The sequence below is a fragment of the Podarcis filfolensis genome, assembly GCF_964270895.1.
Source record: "Podarcis filfolensis genome assembly, chromosome: 7".
Classification (NCBI taxonomy): domain Eukaryota; kingdom Metazoa; phylum Chordata; class Lepidosauria; order Squamata; family Lacertidae; genus Podarcis; species Podarcis filfolensis.
Window position 1 is genome coordinate 72,880,463 of NC_139603.1, and position 15,003 is coordinate 72,895,465.

At 43.3% G+C, this 15,003-nt stretch overlaps 1 protein-coding gene across 5 annotated transcripts in view; it reads right to left on the reverse strand.

Annotated features, from left to right (window-relative positions):
• The window catches only part of CSMD3 (CUB and Sushi multiple domains 3), a 584,373-nt gene that overhangs the window by 39,268 nt on the left and 530,102 nt on the right, over positions 1 to 15,003 (reverse strand). For 4 of the 5 annotated variants that reach the window (XM_083621789.1, XM_083621788.1, XM_083621791.1 and 1 more), the window contains 3 exons: positions 13,860 to 14,036; positions 8,920 to 9,099; positions 7,680 to 7,853 (listed from right to left, as the gene is read on the reverse strand). In XM_083621789.1, the coding sequence (XP_083477915.1) occupies positions 7,680 to 7,853; positions 8,920 to 9,099; positions 13,860 to 14,036 (531 nt within the window). Of the gene's footprint in view, positions 1 to 7,679; positions 7,854 to 8,919; positions 9,100 to 13,859; positions 14,037 to 15,003 lie in introns of those variants that run through there. The other variant, XM_083621792.1, reaches the window with a different exon arrangement.

Consider the following 15,003-nt stretch of genomic DNA (forward strand, 5'->3'; position numbering starts at 1 on the left):
CTTAATCATTATGATAGCACAGCTTGTTCCCTACGTTTTATGGCAATCACACAGAATTTGGTTTCCCTTAACGTGATCTCAGGATCCTTGTCCTCTACCAGGGATTTTAGACATTGAAGTTCGGATACATTTGGAGATTTTTGCATAGCAGGGGTAATAAATATAGAGCTTATATCCCTGGCAGAAACGGCAGTGTAACAAGGCACGAGAGACAGTTTCTACCTCCATCAAGCCGCAGGGGCAGACTCGTTCCACATATGGTTTACCCTCGAATCTGCCCTGCAATAAGGCAGATGGCAGCACGCTGAATCTAGCGAGGGTAAATGACCATCTGTATTTAGGTATTTGTGATTTTGACAAATAATTTGCTGGGGTAAATCCTCTCCCATCTATTCATGTGCATGTACACACGGAAAGCAAAGAGTTAGACTCATGTGTGCTTCATATCTGGATGTCAAGAGCTACTAAGTATGTGTAGTTATTATGCAGAGGGTTCAAAGTTGTTGTGCTTTTTATTTATTACTGCTCCTTTGTATTAATAAGAACCCAAACCTTCAAAAACAAATTTTGAAACATTCTTCACACAAATAAATAATCTAATTCATAACATTCTGGGAGTTGGGTTATTTTTTGTAGGAAGAATTTGTGGAGGAACATCATTCATCTTTCCTCTCTCTCCTTCAGCCTTTCCCCAGCTATATGCTATTGTTGGATGCTTAGTAACTCCCTGTCTGAATAGGTAACCATGGAAACTAGACACCATAGCAATTCACATCACTCTTATTTTTCCCTAGAATACGGAGGTATGCAAAAGAAACATTACCATTTGTAGCAGACCAAGTTCTGGGGTTTTTTTCTCTTTTCCCCAACAGAAGTTTGCACTTCACTAATTACCAAAGCAACCTGACCATGTGTGAAAGTGATAATTAATAACACTTCTATCTTATGCCACAATTAACTGGGGAGGCAGTACGGAATGCAACCAAACCATGGTAGATATCCTCTCTGATGCAGGGATATAGTTGAGCGACAGGAAATAATTCTTCAACTCAAAGGAAGCCAAGGATGCGAAAATAGGAGACTACTGAAAATATACTGGTTTGTTTCAGATTATTCCATGCAGAGTAGCCCCAGGGATGCAGCCACATGAATGACATAATGTCTAACATGGCATGCCCATGGATGCAGCCATTAAGTCACAGCAGCAATCTGCATGATGGGGAGGGCTGAAAAATATACCATCAGATTCACATGAATCACCATAGGATGCCGCTAGTATCTGTGGATTTGCAAGTTAAGACATCACCTCTCTCCATAATGCTGGACACCCAGCTTGGCTATTGAGAACACAAATGCACCTTCACTTTTGACTTCTCACCCATAATACTATGCAGACAGACTTGGAAGAAAAGTTGAGGACTTTTATTTGTGTGCTTGAATGTACAGCTTTACCATAGCTGAAAGGCTGAGGATATGTAACAGTAGATTTATAGATAAATATAAATTGTTCCATTGGAATAAAACTGGGAACTAAAACAATAATTATAGCTGCTTGCCAGACCACATGCTTTACATGCAAAAGCTCCCAAATTCAATCCCCCCCCCCCCATCTTGAGGTAGGACAGAGAAGTCACCCATCTGAAACTCTGAAGCCTTGCTACCCGTCAGGGTAGTTCAGTTCTGAACTAGACAGACCAATGGTCTGACTCAATACAGAACATAATCCTTTAATCCTATAATAAGACAGTGAGCTGGATAATTAGGAAGTGCTGAATTGTGTGACAAGTAGTCACAAGTTAGACAAGCTACGGTTTCCCACTTTGATTGATTCTTGAGCAATTGTGCCTGCTCAAAGCAAGCATCTCTGATATTGCTATATAATTAGGCAAATAAAAAGCAAGACATATAGCCAGTGATTTTTTTTCTTAAAAAAGAATTTTCTTACTCATATTGAAATACTGTCCCTCAATGAGGCCAAACTTAGATTCATAAAATGCTTAGGGGTATACGTACCCCTGCGTACCCCCAGAAAAAAGCACTGCATATAGAAGTAAGTTCTGAATAGATGCCTGCAAAATCTTTATTGAAGAGTAAAGTTACAAGCTAACCACTTGATACAACAATATAGTGAACTGCATCCTTAGAGACTTCGTGTAATGCAAGATATCCTTCCCCAAAGATTCCTAAGTAAGTTTAAGAGTAATGTGATAAGAGGACCAGTCCCCTTGTGAATCAGTAACTAGTGAAAGCAGAGGTTAGGAGTAAATTCACAGAGCTCCTATGAGAAGGCTTCCATGCAATATTAGGACCACTTTCACATAAATGCATTGGCCTCATGTAGAGGTTTCCCCTGAATCTTCTAAGAAGGCAACTTGCATACTGGTTATTGTGGGAATACCGTATTTTTCGCTCGATAACACGCACCTGACCATAACACGCACATAGTTTTTAGAGGAGGAAAACAAGAAAAAAAAATTCTGAATGAAACAGTGGATGTATCATTTTTGTGCTTCATGCTGCGGCCACAGACATGTGATTTGACGGTGAGTTTGGGGTAGCCCAATGCAAAGATCCTGAGGATCCATGTGGATCCATGCTTTGTAACCACGTTTTTGCACCATTGCAGCCCCAGGCAACAGTGGGTGCGTGATTTTTTTGGTGCAGGCTGTAGCCATGGACATGCTATGTGATCTGAGGGTGAATTTGGGGTGACCCAATGCAAAGATCCTGAGGATCCATGTGGATCCATGCTTTGTAACCACGTTTTTGCACCATTGCAGCCCCAGGAAACAGTGGGTGCATGATTTTTTTGGTGCAGGCTGTAGCCATGGACATGCTATGTGATCTGATGGTGAATTTGGGGTGACCCAATGCAAAGATCCTGAGGATCCATCTGGATCCGTGCTTTGTAACCATGTTTTTGCACCATTGCAGCCCCAGGAAACAGTGGGTGCGTGATTTTTTTGGTGCAGGCTGTAGCCATGGACATGCTATGTGATCTGATGGTGAATTTGGGGTGACCCAATGCAAAAATCCTGAGGATCCATGTGGATCCGTGCTTTGTAACCATGTTTTTGCAGCATTGCAGCCCTGTTTTTGCATCAGATCATTGCTATGTGATCTGATGGTGAATTTGGGGTGACTCAATGCAAAGATCCTGAGGATCCATGTGGATCCGTGATTGGAACCACGTTTTAAGTAGGGAGGGAAGGAAAAACATAGAAGCGACAAGGAGAGGGGTGTGCAGAGAAGCAGCTGGCTAAGAATGCAGGAGAGGGGTTTTACCGGAGGGAGGAAAGGAAGGCAAAAGTTCCCCCCCCCCCCACAAGCCAGCCCGCTCTCTCTCTCCCCCCCCCCAACCTGCATGTTGCCTTCGAGTCCCAGACGCACGGAGAGGAATCTGTTTTCCACTCTGCTTGCCTGGAGGGGAGGGGTTTTCTCTGCTCTTTGTTCCGTCTGAGCAAACACAGTAAGGAAACAGAAGCGGGTGGGCAGTAAGACCCTGAGGCAGAATGCAGGAAAGCAGCAGCTTCCTCTTTCCTCCCTTCTCCGGACGATTTGATATTTGCCTGATTTTTGCCTTCACTCACGCTTCTCAGCTCCAGGGACCACACATTCGCTCTATAACACGCACAGACATTTCCCCTTACTTTTTAGGAGAAAAAATCTGCGTGTAATAGAGGGAAAAATACGGTATGTGCAAAAATTGATTAGGGATTCTAGCCTAAGATTACAGTCTAAGAAGCAGAGCAGTCCCATTTGCCCCTCTTCCTGCCCAACACACAGAGACAGAGGCTCTTATGTGTAAATAAGAAACAGATATTTATTCAAGCCAGTAACACTACGGGGGTGACCCTTTTGTGTGGGGGTTCCATTCCTGGCATAAGCCTGCCCCGTTCCACCCCTGTTCTCTTCTCCTCCAGGTCCCAAAGGTCCCGCAGGTTGGCAGTTGCACATCAATTGGACACAAACAAAATGGTCACTGCCTGTATTGTCTTGGCAGCAGAGACAGAGTTTGGGAATCATAATTCAGGAGATCAGTATTCAGGCAAGACATTCAGAACTGGACAGAAGCGATAAAGATGTCTCAACACAAAGGCAGATTTAGTGGAACATGACTGGTTTGGTCACATCAGGCACAGAGCCTTGGGGGTGCCACAACTATTATTTATAATTGAGAGAGAGATGCGGGGTGTGGGTGTCTGTTGCTGAATCTTGGCATCACACAGGGCACCGTTCAAGACCCCAAGACCCACCACTGCTCAATAGTTTTTATGCTCTGCCTGCCAAACTTTGAAAGATGAGGTACAACACCCTTACTTGCTTGCTTTGGAAGAATGTTGGGGTTGTAACACCTTGGAGGTGTTTGAGTCTGTGGAGGCAGCACCTGGTTCTAGGTGATAATACTTCACCCTCTTGTTCAGGCTCCTGATCACTTGCTGCTGCCTCTAGAGCAGTGGTTCTCAACCTGTGGGTCCCCAGATGTTGTTGGACTACAAGTCCTATCATCCCTGACTACTGGTCATGCTGGATAGGAATGATGGGAGTTGTAGTCCAACAACATCTTGGGACCCACAGGTTGAGAACCACTGCTCTAGAGTTTCCTTTCCACACCTTGGCTACCCCAGCCCACCCCAGGCTCCACTGAGACTCTCTGCTCTGTTAGGAGATTGTGGGGGGTGGAGTTTGGAGCCAGAATCTCTCCTCCACCTTCAGAACTGGCTGAAGCTGAGGCAGGAAGAGTCCCCACTCTGATTTCTCCAGCTCTGGTTCCCACCAATCAGCCTCCCCCCATCTCTCCCTCCTCTTGCATCAATGCCTTGCCAACACAAGCCCAGTCTTGACAGCACTGTGGGGTTCATGATCTCACTGTTGCCAGGAGACTACTTCTGGGTTAAATAGCTTGGGATTCCAACTTAACTTGCATGAGTCATTTGGGGGTAATGAATTCAGTGGGACTCCGCTTTTCAGGGAAGATGCATAGGATCCGTCAATGCAGCGCTCCAAATATGTACCAAATAGCCTCAAAGTCTTGGCTGAATCACATCAGGTTGCCCATATGGTCCTATTAGTACTTTCCCTGGCACAATACATAGAGAGCATTTGCAATGTTCTTTCGCTGGCACAATACATAGAGAGCTACATTTCTCAGGTAATCAAATCCACTGCAGTTATTTTGTTTTTTTTAAAAAAAGGTTAGTGGTGTGTTGTTGTTTTTTAAAAAAGAAGAAAAATCTATGCATGAAGCACAGTGTAAAGAGCCAGCATACATTTGTTATTGTAATGAAATCTGCAACAGTGCAAAATCCATCAATGTCAGCAATTTTATGATAATAAAAATTTCTGTATAAAACAGGTAATTTAATATAATATTGGAACAAAAAGTCCAATTGTCAGAGACAAAGCCTGAAGTCTCTTCTGTACTCCTGGCAGGCCCAGTCCTTATTGATGTCAGCCAGAGTGTTGCCTGAGTAGAATGCTGGTTCAAACTTGCTTCTGGTGGCACTTTTGTCATATTTGACAAGATTGCTTTACCAGTGCAAAATATGAGACAAAACACTGCCATTGATTCCTCTTCTGTGTCTATGTTCTCCTTGGAAACTGGAATACTCACGGTTTACAGAAACAAGGACCCTAAGAGGTAAAGATGTTTTTGTCTCAAGCTAACAAACAAAAAACAGCATTCTGAGTCAGCCAGGGCCAGCTTCAGGTTATAGCCCTTGGCAAAGGTGTCAGTAGTGGACCACATATTATTCCATAGGTCACTCCAGCAAGCTTACAGTCACTGATGGAGACACCACTTAGACCTTATTCAATTACCCAACATAGAGCATTGTCCCAGAAATTATACAACATAAATGATACCACTTAGTCACCTAGCGGAGTCCAATAAAAATATATACAGTGGTACCTTGGGTTAAGAGCTTAATTCCTTCTGGAGGTCTGTTCTTAACCTGAAACTGTTCTTAACCTGAGGTACCACTTTAGCTAAAGGGGCCTTGCGCTGCTGCTGCGCCGCCACCATGTGATTTCTGTTCTCATCTTGAAGCAAAGTTCTTAACCCGAGGTACTGTTTCTGGGTTAGCAAAGTCTGTAACCTGAAGCATCTGTAACCTGAAGCGTCTGTAACCCAAGGTACCGCTGTATAAATAAAGACATGACCGAGGTAAAAGCAGTAAAATGGAAAAAAGTAAAAAAGAAAGGAAGCCAAAGATCCCAAACAAACAACTTAAAAAACATTCCTAAGTTTAGCAAGCCAGCAGAGTTTCCCCAACTCTGAGCTGGCCTGAGTCTGGTAGAGGGAAAGCAGGTATTTAAAATGGAGTTTGACATTGATTGGGACGCAGGTGGTGCTGTGTTCCAAACCACCAAGCCTCTTGAGCTTGCAGATCATAAGGTCAAGGGTTCAAATCCACCTGACAGGGTGAGCTCCCATTGCTCTGTCCCAGCTCCTGTCAGCCTAGCAGTTTGAAAGCATACCAGTGCGAGTGGATAAATAGGTACCGCCCCAGCGGGAAGGTAAATGGGATTTCGATGCACTCTGGCACTCGTCTCGGGGTTCCGTGCACCAGAGCGGTTTAGTCATGCTGGCCACATGACCCGGAAAGGTGTCCATGCACAAATGCCAGCTCCCTCAATCTGAAAGCAGAGATGAGTGCCGCACCCCAGAGTCAAATTCAACTGGACTTAACCATCCAAGGGTCCTTTACCTTTTACCTTTATCTGACATGCCCCACACTTTGGGCTAGTACAAGTCCCACTGTGTTGCCAGATCACATGACTCAGCTGAAAGAGGGTTGAAATAGGTGGACATTTAGGTGGACTTTGTCCTGCTCTGTTCCCCAAACACCCCTTCTGGAATTTATGCCACTGTGAATTCTGTTGGTTCACATTCCAGTGGTTGAGTCAGCATAGCTCCAGCTCAGCACATGAGTCATCTATTCAAATTCACTCATCTTGGAGGATACTGGGCTTTGAATGAGCTCAGAAACAGAAATGGGGGGTAGAGGGGTGGGGACAATGGCAGAGCTTCATGCTCTGGCACCAGGGGGCAGAGAGCAGGTGGGGGCGAGGCTGGCGCACATCCCAGGGCGGGGCATGCCGCATGTAGTGCGGGCGGGGGGCAGCAGTGATGGCACCCTACCAGCATCGCGCTGCCAGGGGTGGTGCTGAAGAGGTAAGCTTTAAGGAGGAAGTTTGGGGAAGAGGTAAGCTTTAAGCCACCAGTGAAACATGAATGAGAAAGGAGCTTATTTAAGCTCTCAGGGCAGTGAAGTCCACATATGTAATGCTTCCACGAGAGATGGGGGCTGTAGCAACCTTTAGTATCAACCATTTCTCAGAAGGCAAGGGCATGAACAAAAGAGCTATACCTGCTGGGTTCAGGAGTAGGACAGATTCATATGGCAGAAGAACAAATTGTGGATCTGGGATGAGGGACCTCTGTTCCTCCAGATGTTGCTGAACTCCAATTCCTATCAGTTTCAGTCAGCACAGTCAAAGGTCAGAGGTCAAGGAGGTTGCAGTTCAACATCTGGAGGGCCGGAAGGTCCACATCCCTTATCTATGCATCTACCTTCTGGCACATTATCAAAATGTGTTGGTTTAAAAAAAAGAGAGGTATTTTTTAAATTGTCATAACTCTCAGAATAAAATGTAATAATTAAAGAGCTACTTACGTAAGCACTGAGGTACTTCTCCGCTCCATGTTCCATTCCCAACACAGGTCAAAACAGCTGGAAAAGATAGTTCATAGCCAGGAGAGCAGACATAGCTAATACTAAATCCCCAGTCAAAATTTGTCCCTTCTTGCCTTCCATTAGAAATCTGGGGTGGAGTTGGACAGGTAACAGCTGTAAAAACATTTAGAGTCATTAGGAACAGCACCTGCAAATGTCCCCAGTGTCTTTAGTTAGTAGGAGAACCATATGTGCCAATTTAACATTTTTGGAGCACAGTATAATTTTTTTGGGTAGCTTCACTACTGGAATAACCATATTTCCTTGCGAGTTATTTCATGAAACACCTTGCTTACTCCTTCTCTTAGCTTAATATATGTGATGCTGAGTGATGAATCTTGACAACAAAAGGTAATTTGGAAAGGTGTTAAAGAAACGAAATTAAGGATCTGTCACACACACATACAAAACTCCACACATTTGAATTCACTGCATAACTCAGTGCTGCATTTCATAAATCTCTTCTTTGCTTTCTTTCTTTAAAAGGAAATGACCTTTCAAAATTATTAATTGTTTTTAGCTACCATGTCAGTAGAGGCTTAGATCCTAAGGTAAGTTAAGGGAGTTCACAGAAGGAAAGTGTTCCAGGGCCCCATGCAGCATCCTAGATCATCGATAAGCCTCTTTGGAGGGTAAGGATGTCCTCCTGAACAATATTGGTGTGGAGGGAGAAGGAGAACTGATGCAAATTGGGTGGAATTTCACCTTCATTTGGGTGATTCTGCCCACCTTCAATGTGTCATCAAACTTTGCTCAGGAGGGTCCGTTAATCTTTCGGAGAGGCATTTTGAGTAGCTGATGTAATCAAGTGCTTTACCAATAAGGAACTAAAATTCTGATTGCATGTCCTTGTTGTATAGGAACTAGATGTGCCCAGGACATAGAAATGGGTCCAGAACCTGCTAGAAAGTGGTACGTCCAGTGGCTTCTTCAGAAACACTTCAACCCTATTGGAAACTATAACTCCAGTCCTGATTCCAACTGTCTCAAAATCCATCTCATGCCTACTCACCAGCAATGGATATTTTGTTTTGTACTTTTGGTTGATGCCTGGGACCGCAGAAAGGAGGAGATTGTGCAGATCGCAGTATACAGCTGGTTTACTGAACAAGTATGCTGTACCAAAATGAACAATTAGAGAGAATTGCACAAGAAACATTCTGCAAATAAAAAATGATACCTTTACATGCTGGGAGCATTCCACTCCATGTGCCATTAGTGGTGCAGGTACGTATCTGGGAACTGTTGGATTCCATGGTGTACCCAGGCTGGCACATATAGGTAACGTTTTGTCCAACAACGTTATCATCACCGTATCTCAGCCCATTGGCTGGTATACCTGGATCCCCACAACTGATTACTGTGAGAAAACGAGTTAAAGAACAGATAATATAGGGGCAAGGAATGCAGATGGAAATATTTCTTTTTGGAGGGCGGTGGAATGGTAAAATCAATCATTTATTAAGGGAACAATCGAAACCCAAAATCTGCTGGGAGTTAGGATCTGATGGATCCTTGGTTCAGCTGGCTGGTTCCTGATGCATCTGGGCTATACTGACACAAGACCCACATTCCAGATAAGATGGCAATATGCCAGTAAAACCTCCTCATCCTGCCAGAGATAGGACACAGCCAGTTGAGCAAAGAGTGGTGTAGCTTACGGTGATGTAAGTATTCCAAAAAAATCAGCATTCTAGGGGAGTAGTGGTGGAGGGACTGAGCAGGGAGACTTGTGCCAGATTCTAACCCCATTCAGCTCACTCACACATGTTGGCAAAAAGAACAGTGCAAATAAGCTCTATATTAAAGGCTTATTCTCCCTCTGCTAGGCTTAGGCTGCCTCAGCTAGCAAGAGCTGTGCTGCTGAACTGACTATGCAGTAGGGACCACCGTATAGCACGCAACACTGCAATATTTTGTTGTAGGTCTCATTTACTTGGGAGTAGGAAGCAAATATTCAACAACAATTCAGTATAAATTTATTGTTCTAGCCAAAGGCCATGACAAACCTGCAGCAACAGTACCAATGAAACAATACAGATCGTACATCCATAATATAAGCCAACATCCATGAGGTTGCTAGAGACACCAACAAACTCAAATCTAGCTTAGTTGAACCTCTCAATCACAAAAACAATTTATAGTGATTTTATCTAACTCCTTATTCCTGATCCCCCACACACACCTCAAGCCACTATATGAAGAGCCACTCTATGTGTTATGAAGTTATTATTGCCCCTGAAAAGAAACGAAACCATTTCTGTAGAGGAGTACCTGCTTGCTGGTGTGACGAAAGGTTTCAGAAAGCAATCTCTTGGGACTCTATTATAAGGGGCAGGCTAACAGATAATGAGTGATGTCTTCCACCTGAGATTGACCACAAATGCAAAGTCTGCCTGCGTACGTGACCTTGTTGTATCAGCCATCCAAGACTGCAGTGGGCATCACTTGCAAAAGCAGCTCAATGAAAGCATTTCCTAAGGAAGCTGGGGAGAGTTTGGTCAGAAAACTAGCTCTAAAATGCTCTGTTCTCAAGAGTGGATACCAAAGGGGAAATTGGGTGTTTCTAATTAGTTGCAGGTCCCTTTTGGATTCTATCCAGAAGAGCTAATCCCTTATTCAAGGTCAAAGCAGAGCTCAGTTCTGGAAAAGAGTAATAGTCTAAAACATATTGACAAGCTGCTTTCCAGAGTTGTTTATCACCCAATTCCATAGACCACAGAGCAAGAAAACGCTCAATAGGAATAGTAGCAATTTAAAAAATATACTTTAACTGAGCACAGTCTGTGCTTGCCTTAATTGTTGGCCACCTGGATTCTGTACAAAGAAGAGCTGCTGATGGTAGAGAGTACAGCTTCTGAAAAAAATATTCTGCAGAGTTTCCAAAATTTTAATGGAGTTCAAATCAGAACTCCAGATTTCAACACCATAGAGTATTTAAGTAAGCAATTTACTATCAAATATCTTTAGGACAGGTTCAGTCAGCTGCCCACCCTCACTATGAAATAAATATTATAAAGATACCAGGTGGTATTCAACTAATGGAGCCCATCAATGCAAGGAGCTCTGCTTTGCAACAGAACTCTCTATCCTTCCTGCTTGTGTGTCCCCTCCCACCATTTATTTATTTATTTCAACTATTTAAATACCACTCAACTGCAATCATCTCTATGTGGTGCACAAGAAATACTATACCAAAAAAGTGAGATTCAAAAAATAAGTTAAAACTATAAACTGAGATTCAATTGAAATGCTGCTGGAATAATAATAAAAAGTACTGTATTTTTCGCTCCGTAAGACACACTTTTTTTCTCCTAAAAAGTAAGGGGAAATGTCTGTGCATCTTATGGAGCGAATGTGTGGTCGATCGCTGGCTCCTTTTCTGGCCCCGCCCCCTTGCCCAGGCCTCCATTGTTTAATATTCTGCAGACGGAGGCTGTTTGTTTCCCCAGCGATATGTGACCGGCTGATTAGATTATCTGTCTGGAAACTGTAGAAACGGCTCCCTTTCCTTTCCTAAAGAAGCTGCAGAACTGTGAGTTGAACCCCATAAAAACAGGATTTTTTCCCGTTGCAAAATAAGCTCAACAACTTTGAGCTGATCTTTAAAAAAATTGGGCTTTTCCCCTTTGCAAAAGAAGCTGCACAACTGTGAGCTGATCCCTCCAAAAATGGGGATTTCCCCCTTTCCTCCTCTAAAAACTAGGTGCATCTTATGGTCTCTTATGTAAGGTCTATAAATCTGTCCGAGGGGTTCCCCCAACCCTCCAGAACAGATCTGGGGCAGGAAGGCAGGAGGGGTTCTCTCGTTCAATTGTAAAGTCTTGCACTGAGATGTATTGGTTGGATACTACCCACCATCTCCAGTGTTATCATATGTAAATGGAAGTAAACCCTGTGAGCACTACTCGTGAAAAGTATTACGGCTCAGAAGTGGGGAGCATACAACACTATAGAAGCTCTGTTACACGGGACACATCATAACCAGGGGCGTAGCTAGCTGCTCTGGGACATGGAGGGGCATGGCGGGGCAACCTCCCCCATGGGATCGCCATGGCGATCCACGCAAGGGGCGATCCACACAGCGATGATCTGCCCAGGAGGGATTTTGTCACCCCCCTCTAGGATGACACCCGGGGCAGCCCGCCCTCACTGCCCCCTTCCTGATAACAACACACCTTGTAATTCATTGTTCAATGTTTCAAATCCAAGCTAGGTTTTTGCTTGCCCTTCAAAAAGCTACAATAAATAAGACTTATAATCCAGTTAAATTTTAAGGCAGCCTATCTGGAAAGAAAGTTTTGGGTTGACCTGAATTTGGTGGCTGGAGAGTGACTAGTAACTGTTAATTTTTTTTTTCCTAGCTGCAGTAAAGGACTAGTCAGGGCATATCCTATTTCTAGCTCACTTCATTTTCCAACTCTTGCTGCATATATTTTTCTTTGCCGTGCTGTCCCTAGAGGCTTCTATTGGCTGAAGTTCAACTTCAGGATTCTGCTAAGACATCTGAGAATAGATTTCAAATATTTTCATTGCACCTAGAGCTTGAGAACAATATGTCAAAAATGCAGAAAAAGCAAATAGTCTTCCAAACATTGAATTTCCAGATTTCTTATTAAATAACATGTATAATGCATATTATTACTACTACCAGTAGTAGTATTTTGGTATATTTCAATGTTAAGACATATTTTGGTTGATGTTGTTCTTCAATATTTTATTAATTTATATATTATTAATACTGTTTTTCTGTGGTTGATATGACCATGATGGTCAAAACAGCAACAATGAACTAAATATATTAAAGAATATGATTTTGCCAAGAGGTGTTCTGTGATTTTCATTAAAGTTGCAAAATTTACATAAGGAAAACAAATGACGTACGGGGAGAAATACTGGGTTACATAAATTGTTAAAATAAATCTTGAAGGCAGCCCTTTACAACACTTATCAGGCAAATTGAATAAGATGGCAACTAAAATTTGTCAGCGTGCTTTTGCATATTTCTCCTAGTACACACATATTTGCATGTGATTTTGTATACACACATACTTTTTTGCACAGAAATTTGTAGGTTTTTTTCTCCAGTTTATGTATTCATATGCATACTTTAGTACAGTGGTACCTCGGGTTAAGTACTTAATTAGTTCCGGAGGTCCATACATAACCTGAAACTGTTCTTAACCTGAAGCACCACTTTAGCTAATGGGGCCTCCCGCTGCTGCCATGCCGCCGGAGCACGATTTCTGTTCTCATCCTGAAGCAACGTTCTTAACCTGAAGCACTATTTCTGGGTTAGTGGAGTCTGTAACCTGAAGTGTATGTAACCTGAAGCTTATGTAACCTGACGTACCACTGTATATACATTTTTGTACATGTTACTTGGCTGGAGAGCTGCATTGGAAAATTCAGAGAAGTGTGAATTTTGAAGGATGCCTATGTTTGGCTCACATATTCTTTGAGAAAGCGGGCCTTTAAATGCACCCTGAATCAAATCCCCCCCCCCATCCCTACCTATGGCAACAAAGTTTTGCATGGGGGCTGCTTCAAAGGTCTGCACTCTTGAAAAATCCAACCCTTGTAGAGAAGGAACACTTTACCTTCCAGGGATGCAGCAGTTATGGTCCAGGAGAGCCTCTTGAGAGATGCTGGGGGGGGGGGGGGAGAGACTTTTGTCCATTTGCTTCAGCTGCAGCCTGCCACTGGGGGCAACGGGATACCCCTAAATTTTAAATTCAAACTGGCCTGTGGTGGACAGGGTGTGGGGCGGTGCTTCTGTGGCAGACCTGAGGAACCAAGGCTTCACTATGGTCCACCACCGGGGTATTTAAGCTGGCTGCAGCAGCTGCCAGTAGCACAGTTGGGCAGCCGAATATTGGACAGGGAGGAGCAGTGAATAGGAGCCAGAAGCAGAGAACCACGCAAGACAAGTAGAACCCAGTTGGAGTAAGACTCAGGAGTGGAGAGCAGCGTGGATGGAACCAGCAGCAGCAGGGGAAACAGCACAATTTGAAAAGCCCATCTTTTGCAGAGAACCCTCTTGCCCAGTCTACCATCACCGTGTTGTGACTTAGTTCATTATAAACTCGCAACATCTTAAATAATAAAAAGGGTACTTACTTGTGCAATTTGGCAAGGAGCCAGACCACGTTCCATTCGCAGTGCACTGTCTTACGGAAGGTCCAGACAATATATACCCTTCCATGCAGGAATAAATTACAGAACTAGAGAATGTTGTGCCATCTATTCGAAACACCTTCCCATTAGCTGTGGTCCCAGGATTACCACATTGGACAGCTAGAAATTCAAATGTGGGAAATGCAGGAATAAGGTGCAAGATGGCAGCAATAACAAACACTGAAGATCTACACTAGGCACCCCCAAACTCGTCCTTCCAGCTGTTTTGGGACTACAACTCCCATCATTCCTAGCTAACAGGACCAGTGGTCGATGATGATGGGAACTGTAGTCCCAAAACAGCTGGAGGGCCGAGTTTGGGGATGCCTGATCTACACATTGTTCCAAATAATCAAATCAATCAATGAGCAATTAGAATAAACTGAACATAATTCAGTGTACATCCCCTGGCAATTAATCATCCTAGTCTTGCCTAGATATCCTTTGTTGCACTCTCAAACCTTCGTAGGTTTCACTTGAGGAGAAACTGCTACATCTGCATTGATTATTAGTTTTATTTAGAACCTGCTGGCAACATCCCAAAATCTCTTCTGCTGTGAGATTTCACAGATCCAACGAGGACTCTGTGACCTCCTTAGCAATTCCACAAGTGTTTCACCCGAGGAAGAGCTACCCCTTCACAAAATGCTGACACTTAAGCTTCAGATGAAATGTTGGTGAGAAGTGAGTGTTGGAGCACCTGCTTTGCAGGCCAAAGGTCTCATGTTCGCCCCTGGCTATCGTCGTCAAGTAGGAAACTTAATTCCTGAAGCCCTGGAGAGCTCCTGTTAATAAATGTAGACAACACTGAACTACAGGGGTCAGTGATATGAAATGGTATAAGGCAGATTCTTATATTTCTAAGGGAACCATGCTATAATTATATATTTGTGTAGCATGTTGAGTAAACCAAATATTTGAATTTTTATTAGTTTTATCATTGTATCCAATTTTGCCATAGAATGTGTTCTCTGATATTTTGCAGCTCCTGAGAAAAATACTACTCTCAATGGTAATTACTCAACACTGTAGCCTCTGGGCACAACAAAAGGCTATGAAAGATTAGGATGCATTATACTAAAGGATA